The sequence below is a fragment of the Colletotrichum orchidophilum genome (assembly GCF_001831195.1).
Source record: "Colletotrichum orchidophilum strain IMI 309357 chromosome Unknown Scaffold_85.1, whole genome shotgun sequence".
Classification (NCBI taxonomy): Eukaryota; Fungi; Ascomycota; class Sordariomycetes; order Glomerellales; family Glomerellaceae; genus Colletotrichum; species Colletotrichum orchidophilum.
Genome location: NW_019173041.1, coordinates 91,834 through 112,493, shown reverse-complemented (window position 1 = coordinate 112,493; position 20,660 = coordinate 91,834). Strand labels below are relative to the sequence as shown.

Sequence of the window (20,660 nt, the reverse complement as noted above, 5' to 3'; positions counted from 1 at the left end):
GGTACCGTCTCGTCTCGTCGTATGTTCCAGCGTACCTATGCCGTCCCAGATACGACGACTTGCGGTGGCCGTTGACTGGAAAGGTCCGCGGGTGCTTCGGCTCGTGGTGCAGTGCCCTGGAGGGCAAGGTAGCCACTGTTTGGGGATGGTGCGGTGGGTTCACTTGAGGCGTTTGGCGTGGTTTGGGGCGAGAGGCGGGAACCCGAGCAGGGAACAGAGCTGGAGACAGAGACGGAGCTGGAGCTGAAGCTGCAGCGGGCGTCCACAGGTGAGCAGGAACACAACCGGAAACAGGAACCGCTGGAGAGACGCTTTTGGGCACCTCGCATAAGGTGACGGAGGTAGGTATTACTTGGTATGCTAACCTTAGGTACCTAGGCTGCTAAGGTACCTTGGGCAAGGAGAATGTACAAACACTGGGACGCCGCACGCCCATGGAAGCCCAGAGGTTAAACAGTGAGGAAGAAGGATAGAAGAACCCGAGTAGAGTTCGGGAACGAGAACAGACGACACTGGGAGGGGAGGTCCGGGCCATGTTTTTGTCTATCTTGGACGTCTTCCTCTTCTTACCACTGCTTCAGTGCTTGAGGTAATTCCCTCACCAAACCGACCACACTGCACTGGCTGGAACGTGGTCTTTGCAAGTGATGCGTACATAGGCGAAAGCGAGCGAGCTCTACCTGGCCTGCTACCTCAATCCAAGCGAGATGCGTACCTCCGGCCGCCTGGCGTCTAGGGTAGTGCTTCTTTGCAACTCGCAACTCTCATTCGATGCGTGAGCAAGCATGTGAGGCATTCCCAGTGGGTGTTGTAAGATACATTTCGAGGGTGGGTATCATGTCTGCTCTGCAGTACGTACCCGCCAAGTCTTACCTCTGTCAGCACGTGTACTTGCACTTGCACCCCGGGTCCTGTATGCGCAAAGTAAAGCATGGGGTGCAATTACCTACCTCAATCAACAGGCACGCAAGGCACCGCCGTACCAAAATGGAAACATCCGAGAAACGACGTCCTCTCGTCTACGGATAAGACGAAAATGTGGTTTTAGGCGCTCCTTCTCACTCCCTCCACAATTGCAATAGCATGTGCAACCACATCGACGTGCATAACCATGAGAAGAAGCGCCCAAGTCACTAATAATTAAGGCAGAGCAAGCTCGACCACCTACCAACCTAACGTAAGGGACCTCAGCGTCCTAGACAGCTTGATAGGGTCGGCAGGAAGGGGCAGAAACGCCAAAATGCCTGGCCCCCACGCTATGGTATTTAGGAAGGCACGAAAATAGAGGGCGAGGGCGAGGGCAAGGGAGAGGAAGAGACGACGCAAACTCAACTTGCTTTTCTGCGTTTGCTTTTGTTGAAAGGTACCTATTTTGTGCATCTTGTTTCTCGACTCCGTCACATTGCATTTCTACCGCCTCTTCATCCTTCACTTTCACCCTATGGTATTCTCATCACTCCATCATTCATTCCCTACATAGCCGTCACCTGAGACTAGACAGACATAAATGCCTCTCACTTTTACTCCCCTCCACTTCATTTGCAGACAGAAGACAAACACAGCACCTCGGACTCGCACAATAACCCATGCCTGACCATCACTGCGCACCTTATTTGTCCATCCTATCAGACCGTCTCCTCAATTAGATGCACGTCCCTGTCTTGCCCCCATCTCGCCCAATCTCGCCCCATCCGCAGTAGTCACTATGCCGTTCCGAATCCCCTCCGTCGCTGGTCATTCTCCCTCACGTTCGTTCTCTTCCCTGTCGTGCGTCTTCCGGCCCGTCGGTCGCGTGCCTATTCCCTCAGTCGCTTGTCGCCAATTTAGCGGCACTCGCGTCTCGTCAACATATCGCGCATCACGATAGACCTTCCAAGTCTAGTTCGTCGGCCTATAACTACCCCAGATATTGCCCAGCAGCCTGGATTCCCCCTCTTGGCCCTTTCCCGATTCATCGTCAAGTCAAGTATCCCGCGTCAATCCGGTCCGAATCTCTAAGAGAGGCCATGAATCTTCAACCGGCACTGAGACAGGCCCAAGTCCATGTACATGTCAATGGCCCTAGACTATGACCCTCCCCCTCCCTGAATTTCCTCACCCTTACCCGCGTCTTCCCAACGAAAGTCGACTTCCAGCTCGTCCAGTCAGGCAGAGGGTCATCCCGAACCCCCTGAATTGCCGCTCGATCCAACGTCTGTCACCCGATTCTCCCTTGCTTCGGGCCAATGTGGCCAGACCTTCACGTTTCACTACGTGTACGGATCTGTCAAATCGCTCATTTGACTGCTGTAAGACTTTCCATACCTTGCATTCCCACACCTTTTCTCTGGACCGGGTCGAGATGCCTCGCCGTCGGCCGTTCAATTTATCCATCTCGCTGCCCCGAAAACCCCTCTTCAAAAGTCCCGCCGCCTGCGGTCTTCCATATCAAACCCCATATCGTCTCTCGATACGGCGTAGTTCGTCGATGGCGTGGCCCCCTCTTCCCCTCCATCTCCACGAATCCAGTCTGTCGGCGTATGCCCCTCGCCGGCTGCAACAGCACCTGCAGCATTGTACCGTACGACATGGCTAGCCATTATTTGTGCCGCGCTTCCGTCGCTCCATCGCTTCAGCCCTAAACGTACGACCGAACTCGGGCATGTGGTGCCGGGCTGCAGACTTGATTCGAGAAGGGTAATGGCACAAGGTGAAGATTTGGCGGCTGAAGGGTTGGCACCTTCCATCTCCATTCCTTTTGAATGCAACGGATCGGGAGGCTCTCCTCGCCAAGACTTCACCCTGCGTAAGTACTGCATGGGAAAATTGAAATACTTCTAATGCGCCGCCCAAGAGTCTTGGTCGATCTTCCTCCGGTCAAGTGCCAGCGCGGGCCAAGAGAAGCGGCTCGTGCCATCTGAACGTCACCCCAACCTAACAGAGCAGTGTACATTTGGGTCAAGGTTGCAAAGGGACTGATAGACGGTGAACTGCCTGCCAACCGTTCCCATCTTGGCACGGGTGGGCTTCGTCATCAAAACACCCTCCCTAACTGCCCGGCTCTGGGCTGCCAGCTGCTCCCTAGCGTTTTCCAGACTGAGGTAGGGCTTACTCCCAGGCTCGTCAGGCGCGGAGACGGATGAGTGAGAGTCTTGGAAGTTGGAGCAGCCATCTGCCAGAAACGGAACAAGTAATACAAGGTTGGCGGCCCCTCAGAAGGTGAGGTAATCACGCCAGTTGTCAAGTAAGGTACCTCATGAGTGCGTACCAGTAGTCGCTCAGGCAGTGCCTGACTGACCTCACTCAACACAAACTTTCCTCTCAGTCATCCCACTTACTACGTATACTTGCTATACATGGATGCACAATCTGATCAAAAGCAGATGGATCCCAAGGTAAGCTGCAAATGAAAGTTTTCTATTTGCTTAGGCTCTTGAGTCCTGACCTGAGCCTACCTAAGGTAGTTCATCACCGAAAGGCTAGTGACCGCAGAATTGCATTGCGCTAGAACGTAGGTAGTTAGCAAAAAGCCTGGTGGGGCACGGGCCGTCTGGACGCCCCAGCCATCCATGCTCCTCCTTCCGTCGATCACACTTGGACGGGCCGGCCACGACCAAGTTCCTCGACAGTCTTTCTGAGGTCACTTCCGCCAGGGCCAAGGTTTGGTCCAATCCAACCCAGCCGAGATCAACCACCAATCGATCAGGACCAAGTCCAAAAAAAAATAAAATAAAAATGTTAAAAAAACAGACGAGGCAGATGAGCTGACGCTGATGAGCACCCGAAGGACACATCTGCGATCTGCGGGACCAAGAACGATCGTCCAGTTTCTGCAAGGCCACTCGTCAACTCGCGCTCATCTCCGTCAGTACCTATGAACCTCGAGTCTCGACCGCAGCTCCTCATTTGATTCATTTCCCACCCACGGCTCCTTCTTGTTGTTGTAAATAAAGGCAACAAGAAGGAGCAAATTCACACTTACACATCGATCCGCCTGCACAACATCGGTTCCAAGACCTCGGGCCTGCAAGCCAAGCACTCGAGGCCTCCGGCAAAGAGAAGCAATTCGAGGACAGCTGATAATGGATGACCCAATTCCTCCTGAATCTCCAAGACTCTCAGCTATGCCAGCAAACGTAATCACCCACCCACTCGTCAACCCTCCTGCACTCCAAGACCCGTCTTGGCCTTCGGTGGCTGTCCCTGGTTTAGTCCGGGGCTCCAGTTATGACGCAGGCTCACCACCACTGCGCGCCAATGGAGGAGCAACACGGCCTTTTGCTCGATCGAGGCGCGCCCGAGTGATGGCAAGGCCAAGCCTCAGGCTTTCGGCCGGATACCCGCCGCGTGGAGCTGACTGAGCGCTCCCGAGCACTCCGACCCCGACGACATTGGTCCTTTTTTTTTTTTTAACTGTTCCCCAGTCGTTATTAGTCCCATGTACGGTGGCATCACCCCTTCGATCAACTGGTTTTCACCCCGATTTCTCATCCCAAGTGGTTTGACATTTTCCGCTATGTTGTGTGCTCGGCCTGGTCGACGCTAATCACCGATCGATGGCCGTCTAGCCGCCCTTGATATGGCGCCCCTTTCGGCGCTTGAATTACGGAAACACGTAGGTTGAGTTTAGGCTGCTCTATTTCTTCGCAGTGACTTGGGCGAGGGGCGCCACAGGCATTGATTCGAGGCTATTTGCCGATGTTCCTTCGCAAGGCGTAGCATCTCAGCAGTAATCAACGCAAAGCTAAGCCGGTGTTGGTATCAAGTGCACCTACGTTGTCGGGCTGTCTCTGACCGCGGCAGCTGCGAGGACCGCATATCGGAGTTTACGGGCCTCTGTGTAACGTTGTCCATGTACTCTTCAGCACAGTGACTACAATCGCGGTCCTACCGCGCTGCCCGTGTCTCCCGGAAAACGCCTGATTCATTGTGGTTATCACATCACTATCAAGTTGGACGACGTTTCAAGCTGTGGTTTATCATCAGCAGCGTGTCATACTTACCTCGGGGAAGGTGAAAACAAACGCGGAAATTTGTCCTAATAAAGGATCATAATGCCCCAAACTTGCAGTATAGAACTGCTTATATATATGTCATCTCTTACATGATGTTCGACTTCTTGAATATTGACACTGTTTCCCCTCACCACCCACTCAATTCTGTAGAGACAAGAGCGGACGATATAGAAGAACAATGGCAATGAACGCAGATTAGGACGTGAAGGCCGACGATGGAATGATCCCTAGGCTCGCTCGTCAACCATGGCTAGGGATATGAGGTCCCGCTTGAGCAGGGCTCTTGGCCATCGATCGACTTTGGACGGATTTCTGATAGTGAAGCCTCTATCGAGCTTCAAGCTCTCGTATCGGCGAGTGGAGCGGCCCTTGAAGGGTAGCCACGTATTTGTCTGACAAAATCACCACACTTTTTGATATCCGCGTAACGGAGGTGTCGCAACTCTGAAGAATCCATGACAAGAGGGTTCTGGCTACTCATCCTAACAATGGCAACAGAGACATCGACTCCTAGTTCTCACGCCAGACTACAACACAACATGCCGGTTCCTCACCCCGTCTCGCCAAAGGTAGATAACCCAGCGAACCAACCTCATAACCCCATCCGCCTCGCCAGCCCAGTTTTCCTCCTCGTCTTCCTCTTCCTCGCAGCCCCCCATCAACTTGACGCTCCCCTTCCCAATCACTCGTCCCATTCTCCGGATCCGCATCCCTCGCCTTACGATCAAACGCCGTCCCTGACTTGGCTTTCCCACTCGGCCCATCCACTGCCTCAAACTGCCTCTTGCTCTTCAGCTTCGTTACCATCGTCTCCGCCACCTCCACAAGCTACACATTCACGAATTCCCCATGGAAACAGTGACTCCCGCCACATTCCAGCTCGATCGGCGGGTCTCCCCCTTCCCAGCCCTCCGGGGCTCCGGGACGGCCTTCTTCGCATCATATCGGATACTGGTCCGCGGCTGCGGCACCCTCTTCATGCCCTGAGCGCAAACACCCCTCTTCTCATCAGAGTACGTCGACTTGAGCTTCTTCTCGTCGACGCAGTTCGGAAACCAGAGAACGGCTTGCAGTGAGGTCGAGCAGGTCTCCTGCTGGAACTGGGAGTACGCCTTGCCGCCGGGGTCAAAGGCCTGATTCTGACAGAGCCAGGTCACTTCGGATCCCGTGACGAGGTCCTTTTCAAAGCTGTGGTAGGCTACAAAGGAGACTGGCTAGATTGGGGGGGGTCTTGTTTCGCCTTGGACGTGGCAGAATGTGAGTATGTATCCCAGGGTGCGCTTGGGTGTAAGCTGATGTTTTGCTTTTTGGTACCGCGGAACTTTTGCTTGCTACCAGACTAGAAGAGGGAATCGCCGAGTCATATATAAGCAATAGAATGAGAAAATGGAATAAGAAAAAAAATAATACGAATAATAGACGGAAAAGTTATTGGGGTTCTGCGTTGGGGAACACCCCTTTTGTAACTCGGCTGTCGGGCTCATGTTCACTTTGACAGCATCGCTGCCAGATGAGCTATGCATGTGGCTCTTGTACTGGCCAGAGAGGACAAGGGGATCAATGTTCTTGCGCATAAGAAAGTCGACTTTGGTTTGTAAAGGCCGCCGCCGGACCCGCTTCTGCTGCCACTGCTGCCAGGAGCAAGGCGATTCTGTTGGACGACTTCATTCCTTCTAGGGCTGTCAAGCGAGTGTGTTTGTAAAGCAGAGAGGAAAACGAAGGTGGCGGTAGAAGAATGTGAATTTTTTGCTTCCCTCTATGTTTCTCTCGGGGATAGAAAAGACTCGATGTCTTGTGTGTAAGAAGATGAGGACTGGTGGGCGGAACGGCTGGTCCCTCCGCCCTCTTAAAAAGGAGTAAATCAGACGGAATACAAAGGGCAGCGTGGCACTCCTCCTTCAAATACTCAAGTCTAACCACGTCGCTAGTCGTTTAACCTTGGGATGACAAAGTTCGTGTTAAATGGTGTGGCCCTCCTTACTGTGAGTATTGCAGTCAACATCCTGGTTTGGCAGGCGGAAACACAGTCTCAAAAATATGGATGGCATGTAATGGGCGCCTTGGCATTGTTTGGAAACCTTCCCTCACCTATTCTGCGGGACAAACCTCGCATCTACCTAAGCACCAAAAGTCCGATTCAGTTCCTGTGAACCTTTTCATGACTCCATCCAAACCCGCGGTATCCCCCTGGAGTTTGTCATTGATTAGCACTTGGCGTATGGACTGGAGAAAGTCTAGAAGCCGCCATACTGCGTGAGAGATTGTACATTCTCAACCCGGACAAACCTTTTGTAGACACATCGGATTCGGGTGTGCATGTCACTCAAGACTTTGAGTGCTCAGAGGCACCTTCGAGATACTGGCGACTCTGATGCGGGTGGTCTTCCGTCCACTTTCAGAAACCATTCTGTACACATCCCACATAACACCTCATGTCATATATGAAGGTGCTCGTGGGACGTGAAACGCTCCTCAAGATGTTGGCATGGACAACTTTACCTTCTGTCCTAGTAAACAAAGCCATATACCTGATGAGCTCTAGCTCTGACGGTATGCAGGCCGCCCTTCAAGATTTCCAAACACCACTTGACGTTTGCACGAGTATTTGTCTGGGTTGTGGCGCCTTGCCGATTCATCTGAGCGAGAACAACACCATTCATAATCAAGGCGACACCAACTTGGTAGGACACTTTGGCACGTCAGACCCGGCGGCCCTCTCGCCCCGAGGGCGAGGAAATGGGGTCATTTCTTTAGAATGTTGTTGTACACTAGTACAGGTTTCAGTAGCGACTGTATCCCGCTTCGACTGTTTTCCTCCTCGCCTCCGATGAACTCCTCTGTTGCGGTCGCCGGAGATGAATCCATCTACATTCCAAAATTTCTGACCGAAGAAAGTGAACCTAAAGCCCTCCGTGTCTCTGAAGACGCAAAGAGGGAATCTCGTTTTTTTGTGAATGATGGACTCCCTCCTCGCGTTACGCCTTTGCTTGCTTCTCGCCGTTTCAAAAAAGTTCCCAATCCAACAATTCATGTCGAGCCAATTATGAATACAAAAGGCGGCATATTTGCCGCCGTATTATGCAAAGGTGACAAAGGTGTGCGAGAGCAAGGGCTCAGTCCTCAATGGCGTTCTCGTCGATTGGCTTCGTGCTGTTTGTCATGCCTGACTTGACGTTCCCACGGGCCTTCTCCTGACTCTCAACGAACCGATCCCAGTGCATGGGATCAAGTGCCCGAAGTCCCTCGCGGACTTGATCGCGGTCCTCGTTGAAGACGCGTATGATGCCCTTTCGCTCAACCTTTTGAGTCAAATCAGGGTCGTCGATTTCTTCAACCATCTGGTGGAGCATAGCTGTATGCTCAGGGTCGAGGCCAACTTCGAGTACACCGCTAAGCATGCCATAGTACTCGGGCTTGATAATTCCGGAACGAATCTTGTGGCCAGCTCTGTGCATTCTACCCTCCTCTTCAGCAAGGGCTTTCGAGGTGTGCGACAACGTCGAATTGGTGCGCGGCAGACCGGACCGAACTGACAGGCCGGTTTCGTCCTCGACATCGGACGGAATGCTATGCTGATCAGGGTCTTCCGTCGAGGATAGCGAGGTACCGAGCTTGTCACTCTGGCTGGGTAAGGTGGTCTCCGATGCCTCATCCGTGGACACACGAGTCTCGGGGAATTCATCTTCGAACCGTTTGATAATGTTGGCGAGTGTGACGTCAAGGAACATCAACTTGCGCAAGTTGTACTCATCTTCCTGCGGGTTGACTCTAGCCTTGGACAGCGCAGGCTGTAGCCGCTGGCGAATTTTGCGGGCACTGGCAAGTAGATGTTTGGACATATCCTTTGCCTTCCCTGGAGGCAATTTTGGCCGCGGGCTCGCAGGTACCGGGACACCATCTTCGAAATCCCGGATAAACTCGCCAGATTGCCTTCTTGATTCATCTCCCCTGTTCTTAAGACAGCAAGTAAGAGCCTTAACAACACCGGTGCCTCCAATAACGTAGTCATCGTCCGGCGCAGATTCATTGTCCGAGTCTTCTCTGAGAACATCGTGGCCGACGAGGTGTGCGAGGACATCGGGGTAAGGTGGGATTGGGCCGCCTGGCAATGAGTCCTGGGATTCAACCAGGACTGTAGAAATGACCGCGCTAATGTCGCCGATGGGGAAGCGTTCCATGTTCCGCAAGCAATAGGCAACCACTTGCTTAGCCAAAGCCTTGACAACCTCGCCAGAGTTGTCGCTAGGTACGTCGATGTCGACACACACAATAGTCTTGGAGACACGTGTGGCAGCCAGGAATGATGCATAGAGTGCGCAAGCTTCCTCCTGAGCATCCTCGGTCTTGGCGTCTGCAAGCTTGACGAGTTCTGGATTCTCCAGGAGACTGATGTGAGCAAGCATCTTAGCCTCAGGAAGAATTTCAGCAAGCGCAATTGCTTGCTCAGAGGTCATGGCGACATCGGCAAGATGAACACGTCGCAGTCCCTGTACCTTTGGTAGATACCTAGATGTTGTCAGCTTCTTAGTCTTGTTCAGTGAATCGGCGTTGCTTACTTGCGCAAAAGACCAATAGCACTGGGGTCCGATTTGCACAGATCCCGATTGTGAGAAAGGTCGATGAAGCGGAAGTCTTTGAGTTGCGCGAGTGCAGGGAAAATCTTGCATAGCGAGCCGGGCTTTAGGTTGCACTCAGCCAGACTGAGCGCCCACAAAGAATCCTTTTCTGATATCGCACTGGCAATGATATCAGTTTGGTCCCTAAGATCGTTGCCGCCCAAGTCAAGGCCTTCGCATCCGCTGTGGGATAGATATCTGGCAACATGCCTGAGCCCCTTTTCATCAATGTTGTTGTGAGCAAGGCCAAGTCGCTTTACACCACACTGAATGATACCGTCTATTACCACGCCGAGATCATCCGAATTAAGATTAGTCTCTCCGAGATTGAGTAGCTCCAATGTAGCGCCACCCAGTCGTTCGCCAATGGCCTTGGCAAACAGGGTTGCGCATATGTTCCGGGGTTGCTCATCATTGGAATTATGTCTGAGCAAGTGGTGGCCGTGCCCGTTTCCGTTTTGTAATGGCTGAGCAGGACGGGGGAATGATATCGTCGAAACGTCGAGGAATTTGAGCGTTCGGCAGAGGTAGATGAAGAGGAACATATGCTTCCAACCCTCGGGCCCAATCTTGTTGTTCTTGAGGACGAGCCGTTCGACAAAGCCGCCCTGCGTAGTGAGACCGTCTGGCTGCGTGTGTTTCCGCCTCTTTGAATCAGGCTTCTTTGCTGCCAAGAGACCGGCCAATATCACCCTGACGCCTTCATCTGTGAGGCCGCAATTCTCCAAGATAACCTCCTTGACAGGCACGACCGCCAAGTAATCGCCTAGAGTGATCAAGTCAGGCAGCTGCATCCAGTAACCCGTCAAATCCAACTTCTGCACCATGCCGATATCGGAAGAGCAATTCGAAGGGCTGTTCAGTTGTTCGGTGATCTTCTTGAGAATGGGCGTCTCTCTCAACTGGCAACAACGGCGATATATCCTCACGGGGTTTGTTGTGGGGGACGCTGTCGTCTTGGGCGTTGCGGCTGGGGTTATATCGCTGGAAGAGTCGCTGTCGTCAACGTGGATTTCCATGGGGATCGTGCCGTTGGCCTCAGCTTGTTTCCGCTTCTTCTCTTTCCTAGCTTTCCTCTCCTCTTCGCTTTTCTTCTTCTTCTCCTTCTTTTTGTTGTCCTTCTCCTTGTCCACAGGTGCAGCACTTGCACCGTTCGTGTCACCCTCCTTGGCCTTGACCGAGTCCGTTCCTTCCTTTTCCGGTTCCTTTGGTACGGTCTCGCCGGTTGTGTGGATGAGGCCATCGCGCTCCTTCTGCTGTTCAAGGCTTTTCGGGTGTTTTAGTGCCTCGCCCTCTCCCTTCTCCGTCATCTTCTTGGTTTTTGACTTCTCCAGTGGCTTTTTGAAGGGCACGTCTGTATCGACGTACTTGGGCATTGGGGCAATTTCGACATCAACACTGAATGCGACCCTCCGGAGTTTCGCCTGATGCAAGTCCGAAATCTGGCAACGTTCGCGGTTGCGGTCGACGTTCAGAACCTTCCGCTCTACCAGGCCGTGGGTCCCTCTCGTTCCCTGTCCTAAAACACCTCCAGACGAAGACAGCCGGCGGAAGACCCCCAGAAAGCCGGCCTGGCCGCGTCCGGGAGGTGCTGGGGTGTACGGCTGGTCGCCATCGTTTTTAGCGGCGTGTGCGAGCACGGCATTCTTTGCGGGAGTCACTTTCGGAGGCACTGGGCCAGAGTCCTTTGGCGGTGTGCTTTGTACTTGCTGGTATGCCTGGGCGGTTTTGCTGTCGGGGGAAGAGGAAAACTTGGAAGAGATATTGGAAAACCACGAGTTCCGGCGGGTTGGCGGAGTGCCGTTAGGCCCTGGTGATTTTTCGTTGGATGGGCTTCTTCCCAGAGGCGGCCTCGAGACTTGCATAGGTTTTGTGCCTTCTGTCGTCGCTTTTGCAGGGTCTATTGCGCCGTTGGCGGTGCCATTGGTCTGGCCATAGACCGCGGGTTGGCCGGTGGTCGGAGAGGGGAGTGGCGATGACTCTTTCGGTGCAGACGTCGAAGATCGTCGTATGGGTATTGATTTCGGCGGCCTGTCTGTGAGGCGCATTTTAGATTAGCAGGGGAAATGTTTGGTGGCTTGGGTATAGAAGTCGTGCGCGACATAGAGGCAAGAAAGAAGGGGGATAAAAGTGATGGGCTCTAGGATATATCCACAGGCCAGAAACGAGAGAGCGTCGATTCCGAGCTGCTTATCTGGGTCGGCTTGGCTTGGGATGCGGGTGCAGGGCAGCGTTGGCGAAGGCGATATGAGTGGTGAGTGGGTTACCGGGGCCCAGCGCGACAGCCAACTAGCTCCTCTGGAGAATGAGGTCAGATGGGACGTTTTTGCATACCTTTCGGAGAGCCACCGTGGGTCATCCAGCTAACATCTACTCCATGAACCTGCTCCATAACGATTGTCGCAGAGATGCTGTATAAGGGTAGAAGACGAATGAGAGACCAAAGGGCCGCCAACAGGTCCAGAAAAAAGAAGGAAAACAAGAGGCACACAGTCGACCGAGCAAACGAGGAGGAGGCGACGACGAGAAAGATGCTTGGCGGAGTAGAAGAAGGAGGGGGTGGTTATCGCTTCTTCTTTTTTGGCGCAACAGAAAGGAATAGAATTGTTGCGCGCCCAGACTTGGAGGGTGACTTTTTGCTTGATTTCTAAGAGGAGGCGGGAGCGGGAGGTGGAGGGTACTTCGAGGTTCGTGGCCCCGGTCCCTAGGATACACCACCTTGTATCCTTCCGGTAAGTTGATTCGGAGCAAGAGCGGACAGCTGCCTCGCTTTTCGATCCGTCTAGCTCAGGGAAAGCCGGGTTGATAGGCGTGTAGGGTGTGGAAGGGTGGGCGGGCGTGGGATGTTGGTTGAGAAGGTGGTGGCAGTACGCAGAGTCGAGGTGATCTTGGGCGATGACCAAGTACTTGGTAGACTCGCAGGTTCGGATACCTCACGTCAGGGTCCGGGTCCGGATGGGGGGATGGGGGGAGGGGGAGGGGAGAAGAGGGGACGGCAGGTATTCCTACCTAAAAGATTAGCAAAAACAGTGAGCGCAATGGGAAGCAGCCAAGGAGTCCGTACCTTGCCGTAAGGTTAGTAGGTTCTTCGAGGAAAGGCCGGACGTGGCAGCTTTAGCGGGGGGTTCATTAACCTTTTTAGAGGCGACGCATCTCGTCATTGGCAGGAGATGAGCGACGCCATGGCCCGGCCTGGTTGGATTTGGAGACACCACTTCACCGGAGTGGGCAGACGGGGCAGCTGGGGGGGCCAGCCGGTCTTGGCTGACCTTCGGCCTGAGAAAGCTGACCTGATCGATACCTTAGATCGATGGGTAAGATACGAATACACGGGGAAGTCACCAATGTCGTGCTTTCCTTGTCAATCTATCCATCACCAACAAGATGCCATGCTTTCCCTTTCTCGTCCTGACCAAGGTAGGTAGGTACCTTATACCCGCAAAAGCGACGTACAGAAGACAAAATAGTCTTCAACGGCATCCCAATACAAAGTCCGACCATCCCTGGAGACAAATACCGTCCCTCACCTGCCGTCCGCAAAGTACCTTATCCTGGCGCGATGGGAAGTCCCGCGTCAACTACCATCAGACGGACGGACATCTTGTGCCGCAATCTTCCCCAGTACATTTTTTCATGCAACACTGAAGGCCCTTTTTTTTTTTTTTGCCCTCAACCATCAATCTTCCCAGACTAACTTATTGCGTGCCTGAGTATTCCCGTCTTCCCGGCTCGCTCCATCCCGACCCCAGACTTCCCTCTCGTGGGCACTGCGAGCTTTGGAGATCAGATCCCCGGGTAAGAAACTCGGTCCGCCGCGTTGAGACGAGCAGCACGGTAGCTGGGCTGAGATAGGGCATCTGTCGCGGACACGCATACAACACACTCGATTGTTACTGCGTACGGATACTGCGCATGTCCGTGCCTCCTCACCGCACGCAGCAGGAACCTGTCTGACACGGCCAGAGGCACCGGCGTCGCGGTATTCGTGCCCCGTGCCTTAGTAGCCTGGCTCTGGTACCCATGTACTTGTAGGGAACCTCCGTCGCCCTATAGACTTATAGTCAGCAGGTGGCCTGTGGATTGCTTTGACTCTTCTCTGGTTGGATGCCACTGCCGTTTCTCTCCACTCGCCAGCGGGGATCTTGAACGTCAGGAAAGCGAAAGAGCAACCTGGAACTCTCTCAGTCAATTAGTCTCTCGCCGCCGGCCTCACCTCCGTCTGCTGCTCCAGCTGATTTCCCTGGCGTTCGTTGCCGTTGCCAAGGGCCTGGCAACCCCGACACAGTGACACCACACAGCCATCACTTTCCATTCGCAAGCGGGCGAACAGCCCTGCATCTTTCTGCAACCTGCCACTAGAACCGCACACTACTGCAGAGTCACAAGAGGACGTGGGCTGGACGCAGATGGGGGCTCTTATTAATCGCGCGCCTCTCAAGCACCAGACTGACCACACAGTTCACCACCGGGGCGGCGGCCTGCCAAGTTACTCAGACACTGGACTCGCTCGCCCAGCCTGCCAGCCAGCCATCAAGGCAAGCCGCCAAACGCCCATGGACAAGTCAGACCAAGCTTACACTTGCCTGTCGCAGCCGTAACCTTCAAACTCAAGGGCACACCGTTGGACACTATCACGCACGGCGGCGTCAATTCAGGGTGCAGATGCTCCCTCCATGTCTGCATTAATTCGGAAGAAAACGATCCACGAGCCCATGGGCATAAATACACAAGACGGGCCTCTGTTGTCCAAGGCGTGACCGGCTGATCGCCCCATGAGCAGGGCGAGATCACGCGGCCCTTACTCAACGGAGCTGCCGTTAGGGGTATCCCCTGCTTAACATTCAGCGGTGTCCCCTCGTCTAAAAGGGGCAGATAATGGACACCGCTACAAGGCCAATTATTCATCCACTCATGAATGGAACCCTGCGCGGCGGCAAGCAGCGCGATTGTGGGCTCTCGTCTCCTCAACTCCTTCTGCAACAGTGTGCCGTGTTCCCCAGCAGACCATTCCTTTTTTCACCAGATGAAATGATGTGCTCCGGGTCTGGGACAATGGTGACTGGGTGGAATATCCGCCTCTTACGACCCTCCCATCCCGCCGCTATGCACTCTTTGAGTCCGTTCATCCCGTAATTCCCGCGCGCGACGTGACGAAATACGACTCTGGGCTCATCGATGGCTCCCGAACGCACGCAGAGTTCCTCGAATTGCCGCACACCAGCAGTGTCTCCTCAATTTCATCTATGTCGCCATGCAAAAGTTTTCGGGCGCTTTGTGGGACCCAACGCTCGTCGACCCATTTCTGCCTCGCGGTAGCTGCAGAATTACCTACTGTGGAGTCAATGGGGGAAGCATAGAGGCTATAAACATCTCAGATCCAACATCTCTCTGGGAACATTCTGTACCCATATCGACATCATCGCCGGGTGGATGGAGCTACCGGTATAGCCTTTTGCGCCATCCCGGAACCCTCCGCGGCTCTAGCAATCTGTAGATGCCATCATCTCTTGATTCTCGTAAGGGATCGTCACTCTTCCCAATGCCGTCTTGCATGATCTGATATCATTGGTGCTTCCATGCGGGGTCTCATACCCTCCTTTTTTCCGCCTCGCCACTACACATGTCTGCCAATCTGCGTTACCGTGCGGCGGCTGACAGTCCATCGCCTGTCACGGCGTGCATCGAGTGCGACTAGCGAGCGATCAAGCATCGCAGTCGCGCCGCCGATACGGCACCACGTTACAGTAGCGCCGTCCTCCGCACACGTTTCGTTTGGCACATCGTCGAGGCGGTTACCTACGCTTACTAAGATTTGGTTGCTGAAACTGTTTTCTCACGTTCCTTCATTTGGATTACATTCGAGGGTGGTCAACAACTTTTGACGTCTGGCATTTGGGATATTCTTATTGAATTCTTCAGGAGTTTCTTTTCCTTCTCCCTTGACCATCATAATCCTCCTTCCGGATTTTTTTGCCTGATAACGCCCGAGAAGACTGCGAAAGTGTCATGCCAAAACGTCAAATGCCTGCCCAGATACCGAACCCCACCACACGTGTGAATGAATTAAACCGCTTGATATAGAGGGAAGAATTTACTCGGCGCGGTACGCAGCAATGCGCTCCTTGACCTTCTGCTCCTTCTCCTCCTTTGTGAGGCGCTTGGTCTTGTACTTCTTGGACTCGGCCTTCCACTCCTCCTTGGTCTTGGTGTTGGAGCGGTCAAGCTTCTTCCAGGGGTCCTCACGGATGGCGGCGTGAGCCTCAGTGTAGAGCTCCTCAAGACCGTCAGCCTCGACGTCATCGTCGATGTACTGCTGGAACTGGGACTTGTAGCGCTCCTCGTCGTCGTCGGCGAGGGTCTCCATGTACTCCGCGACGTGCTGGCCGAAGATGTAGTTCTTGAGAGTCTCGGCGTCGAGCTCCTTGGACTCGATGTCGTAACCGGGGAAGCGCTTCTCGGAGTGGGGGACGAGAATGCCACCGTCGGAGGCACCCTTCATGGCACCGAAGACACGGGCACCGGTGGAGGTGCGGTGAAGACCGACGTCGAGGTTGGCCTTGAAGGGACGGCGCTCGCCATCGTCGGTCTCGGCGGCCTCGGTGAGGGTGTACTCACCATCGGCCTCCTCGACACCGGTGAAGGTCTTGTCGAGGCCGAGCTTGGTGAGGGCACGGCGGGCGATCAGGAGACCGGTGGCGTAGGCGGCAGCCCAGTTGGTGAGACCGTGGGTGATGCCGTAGGCGGGGAGCTCGTGGGCGTAGGCGGCAACGAAGACCTTGTCGCCGGTGAGCTCGGAGGTGACGATTTGCATGATGATGTCCCGGTTGGTGAAGCGGACCACAAGACGGTACTTGGGGGCACCGTACTTGTTCTTGGCCTGGGTGATCAGGCGCTTGCGGGCATAGTAGTCGGTCTTGCCGGATCTTCTACGCTTGTACTTGGTCTGGAAGCGACTGGTTGGGAGGTCAGCGAACTCTGGTCTCGAACCCCAGGCTTGAAAGTCAAGGAAATATTTCAATGTGGTAACAACTAACCTGTAGTACGCGCTGTTCTTCACCAACTTGTGGAAAGGCTGTGCGAAAGATCCCGAGTCAGCAATTTGCGCTTCAGATGTGGCCTGTTGACCCGAAGCATCTTGCATTGACTCCTAAACCCAAGAGACATTTCTGTCTGCTGCTGGGGGCCATTTTGCCATTGCTGGCTGCAGAGTTTTTGTCGCAATTTTTTGTTCGGCCATTTTGCAGGCTGTGGACAAGCTGATGGTCATGTCTCAACTTACCATCTTGACGGTTGATGAGCGGGCGGTTGGCTCAACTTTTGTCGGTGTGGGTGGTTGTCAAAGGGTTGTCAGGGAAAAAAAAGTCCCAGGCACACTTGTCGCGATAATATTCCTCTGTGGGCTTTAGACAGCCCTAGAATGTGCGGCCCCACCTCCCCTCTCGATTGTCACTCCCAAAACAGGTCGGGGACGAGTCACGTGGGGATTAAACTTCGGCCGGGGACGAGCTGGTCCGTGCAAATGAGCTTACTCATCTCGAGTGACCGATTGAATGGAAGGTTTCCCTCTCTAAGTGCTTTGGGCCGAGGTCCACAGGCACAATCCGCCGAGGTGGGGACAGGCGTCTCCCCCAGGTTTCGGCACCTCCACGGCTTGCAACGCTGGTCCGAATTGTAGGTTACTACAAGTGCCTGAAGAGAATGTAAATCTGCCGTTTCGCGGAGCCATTTCTCGGAGCCATGCAGTCCTTGGAAGAATCCGATACCTTTCTGATTGATCACGTTCTCGAAGCCGTGGACGATATGACCGACTCTAAGCAACCCAAGGTGCTTTTGTTTGATATTGGTGGTGTGTGTGTAAGTACAATGGCCCATACCTGTAACTCATCACGGGCAATGTCTGAATTTGCATTACAAATACCTTGCCAAAACAAGATACCGGCCATTGTTCTGACTTGACAAGGTCGTTTCACCATTCCAATCCATCCTCAACTATGAGCTCAGCCTCGGTATTCCGCCAGGATGGGTTAACTACTCCATCTCCAAGACGAGTCCCACTGGCTTCTGGCACCGCCTTGAGACGGGTTCCATACCCATGGACAAGGCCTTCTTCGAGGGCTTCACCAAAGATCTTCACGACCAAGGCCGCTGGGAGGCATTCTACGCCGCCCAAATAGCCAAGAACGCATCTCTCCCCAAAGAGACGCCACCCCTCCCTACCGTCGATGCGAAGTACCTCTTCAACACCATGATGACCAACTCAATCCCCCCGGACCCGTGGATGTACCCGGCGCTGAAGAAGCTCAAGGCCAGTGGGAAGTATATTCTTGCCGCGCTGAGCAACACCGTCATCTTCCCCGAGGGCCATAAACTGCATAGAAAGGACTTCATGGACGACCCCGTTCGCAGCTTGTTTGACGTGTTCATCTCTTCGGCTCATGCTGGTTTGAGGAAGCCGGATCCGCGAATGTATCGTCTCGCGCTTGAGAGACTGAACGAGTACGCCGCTGAGAATGCGAGTTCTGAGAGAGGCCAGACCCTCAAGTGGAGTGAGGGCATCCAGCCACAGGATATCGTGTTCTTGGATGATATTGGCGAGAACCTAAAGGAGGCTAAGAAACAAGGATTCAACACTATCAAAGTCCATCTAGGCAGGGCCTATGAGGCGGTAGAAGAGCTCGAGAAAGTCACTGGACTAGCATTGGAGGGCGACCATCCAAAGGTCCCGGTGAAGCCGAATCTAAAGGGTAATGGGAAGGCGAAACTGTAGAGATACTATAATGAAGGGTTCTTATTAGATATTCGTGCCTAGACTCTCCGAGCTACATAGATATAAAGCGCATCCACGTTCACTACTTTGCCATCAACAGCAACCTTTTTCCATTCCTCATGAAACAGAGCCCTAACCTGATCCCTGAATTCGTCCGTTGGGAGACTGGTGACCAACGACGTGCTAGTTATATGATCAAACTGCTCGTCAATCTGGTCCATACCATAGTACGTGTCGCCCTGGCCAGAGATATCGTGCATCAGCTCGATGTTCTCCACCACGTACCCTGCACTTTCGAGAATCTTTGTAAAGGAGTTCTTGTCTGTGATCCAGGATCTGTTGCTGGGAAATCTTGACCGCAGGCGCTTGGCCGCCTTCTCCAGAATGAGGCCGATCTTGAAATTGTCCTCGTGCGTGATGTCGATGACTACCCTGCCTCCCGGCTTGAGGTAGTTGCGCCACTTCGCAACAACACCTTCTGGGTCGTCAAAGAGAACAAAGGCGCTGGAGCAAAGGATGGCGTCGAAGCTCTGGCCGTCGAGCTCCGGCAGGGTGTCCAATTTGGTGGCATCGTGGAGGAACAGACGAATGTTTGCACTAGGCTTGAGGCGCTCTTGCTTCTCCCTCGCTTTGTTGAGCATAGCTTCAGTAACGTCGAGACCGATGATCTCGCCCGTTTCGCCGACCTGTTCGGCAGCGGTGAAGACCTCGAGGCCGGTGCCGCAAGCCAGAATCAAGACGCGTTCGCCGGGTTGAATCTCAGCAACGGCCATGAAGCGCCTGGTCCAGTCGGGATGGAACGAGTTCTCATAGTTGTCTGCTCGCGCGGTGTACATGCGCTGAGATGAGGTTGCTTGTGTCTCAGAATCAAAGTCCATGCTGGTTGCTTCTGCGGAGTCAATGCGTTTTTTTGTTTTCTCTAAAACTACAAAGAATCGGCGCAACATTGAAGTTTTGGGTGATATGATGTCGGTGGCCATTTAACTAAAGTTAAGTCCTTAAAGTCCGGGCTTACTACTCCGTCGGCAACGGAATCCGATGATCTGCAATCGGCACAAGCGCTAGTTTCCTCCACGATGCACAAATATTGTTGGTCAATTGTGAGTCAGCGAAGTAATAGTGCTATAACTACGATCCCGACTCCCTTACACATAGGACTTTTTGGATATTCTACAAATTCCTCCAAGTGTCAGGGGCCCTTGGTCAGACCCAAGTGGTCGACTTGCTTCTTGTCGACAATCACGGAGCCAGACCCGGAACAAGACGACGGGATCAAGAAACATGGATTTTTCTTCACTCAATCAGTTGTCTTCCAGCTGCAATAACCTTTCCAAGTCATGATATTAAGCGGCCTTTTCCGCTCAGTCATGCAGAGGAGAGGTAATGTCTCGTTGTAACCAGGACACAGGAACTCAGATTTGCAAAACAAAACCTTCTAGCCATTAAGAGATAATGTCCCGAGGCAAGCGGTGAGAGGAACCGCCTGGCGTCACGCGTTACCTTACGCTGGGCCTGCTAGATGATCCGGTATGCCATCCCGTATGGACAGTGCATAGCTGCATGAGCCTCACTTGAGGAGAAGGGAATGGGGGAAGCAGGTGAAGAAGGCCAGAGTCAAGTATGCTCGAAGGTCCTCGCTATGCCTAATTTGACACAATAGATACCGCGATGTAAGTCTTATAGAGACCGGGGCTACCCAACTAGGCAAAAAAAACATTTTCACCTTGTCTTCCTCTTTCTACCCTTTGAGGCTAGGAAACAGATTAACAATCAGTTCAGATCAATTGGTCATGTCACTTGAATCTAAGAGAAAACAAATTTGTATAGTTGTTAGCGAAGAGAACGAAAAACTCCGCACCCCCCTTTCCCTCTACGGTGCCGTTTGCTCTGTATTCGCCAAGACTAGTCCGCCGGGAAGCAGCATATTGACATGTTCAAGAAGGTTCAGGGCTTCATCGTATCCCTCCATCAATACTGCACCCTCCGTTTGGAAAGTCCTGAGGCTGAAGGAAACCACGTTGCTGTAGATTCCTGTTGGTAAGGTTGGCACGAATATCCAGCTCGATGAACGCACTGGCTGTCTTGTCTAGGAGCTTCCAAGGAGGGTTATCTCCACTCATGTTGTTTGATGAGGTGCCCTCATCTTTTTGGTCTTTTCTCGCACTCGGTCATTCCACTACTAGAGCCAAACCAATAGAGTATCATTCTCTATTACAACAAGGCTTGCCTACACCAGGAGGCTCAATGGCATGATAGCCTGCCTCACTTCCGGGTTGTCTGTTG

At 53.4% G+C, this 20,660-nt stretch overlaps 6 protein-coding genes across 6 annotated transcripts; 1 reads left to right on the top strand and 5 right to left on the bottom strand.

Annotated features, from left to right (window-relative positions):
• Nucleotides 1–2,396: 2,396 nt before the first annotated feature.
• CORC01_09421 (uncharacterized protein) lies at nt 2,397–2,732 on the bottom strand (the record flags this gene model as incomplete). The annotated part of the gene is made up of 1 exon (XM_022621050.1): nt 2,397–2,732. One exon carries the CDS (start codon nt 2,730–2,732, stop codon nt 2,397–2,399), a length of 336 nt encoding a protein of 111 aa, XP_022472438.1.
• Nucleotides 2,733–5,830: 3,098 nt separating this feature from the next.
• CORC01_09420 (uncharacterized protein) lies at nt 5,831–6,568 on the bottom strand (the record flags this gene model as incomplete). Its single annotated transcript, XM_022621049.1, has 2 exons — nt 5,831–6,182; nt 6,405–6,568. 2 exons carry the CDS (start codon nt 6,566–6,568, stop codon nt 5,831–5,833), a joined length of 516 nt encoding a protein of 171 aa, XP_022472437.1.
• Nucleotides 6,569–8,107: 1,539 nt separating this feature from the next.
• On the bottom strand, nt 8,108–12,002 carry CORC01_09419 (cell wall biogenesis protein Mhp1; the record flags this gene model as incomplete). Its single annotated transcript, XM_022621048.1, has 3 exons — nt 8,108–9,500; nt 9,551–11,645; nt 11,945–12,002. The coding sequence occupies 3 exons, from the start codon at nt 12,000–12,002 to the stop codon at nt 8,108–8,110; spliced, it is 3,546 nt and encodes a 1,181-aa protein (XP_022472436.1).
• A 3,699-nt stretch (nt 12,003–15,701) lies between these two features.
• On the bottom strand, nt 15,702–16,751 carry CORC01_09418 (ribosomal L18p/L5e family protein; the record flags this gene model as incomplete). Its single annotated transcript, XM_022621047.1, has 2 exons — nt 15,702–16,563; nt 16,645–16,751. The coding sequence occupies 2 exons, from the start codon at nt 16,749–16,751 to the stop codon at nt 15,702–15,704; spliced, it is 969 nt and encodes a 322-aa protein (XP_022472435.1).
• Nucleotides 16,752–17,347: 596 nt separating this feature from the next.
• On the top strand, nt 17,348–18,377 carry CORC01_09417 (haloacid dehalogenase-like hydrolase; the record flags this gene model as incomplete). Its single annotated transcript, XM_022621046.1, has 2 exons — nt 17,348–17,464; nt 17,571–18,377. The coding sequence occupies 2 exons, from the start codon at nt 17,348–17,350 to the stop codon at nt 18,375–18,377; spliced, it is 924 nt and encodes a 307-aa protein (XP_022472434.1).
• A 38-nt stretch (nt 18,378–18,415) lies between these two features.
• On the bottom strand, nt 18,416–19,255 carry CORC01_09416 (methyltransferase; the record flags this gene model as incomplete). The annotated part of the gene is made up of 1 exon (XM_022621045.1): nt 18,416–19,255. One exon carries the CDS (start codon nt 19,253–19,255, stop codon nt 18,416–18,418), a length of 840 nt encoding a protein of 279 aa, XP_022472433.1.
• Nucleotides 19,256–20,660: the final 1,405 nt, after the last annotated feature.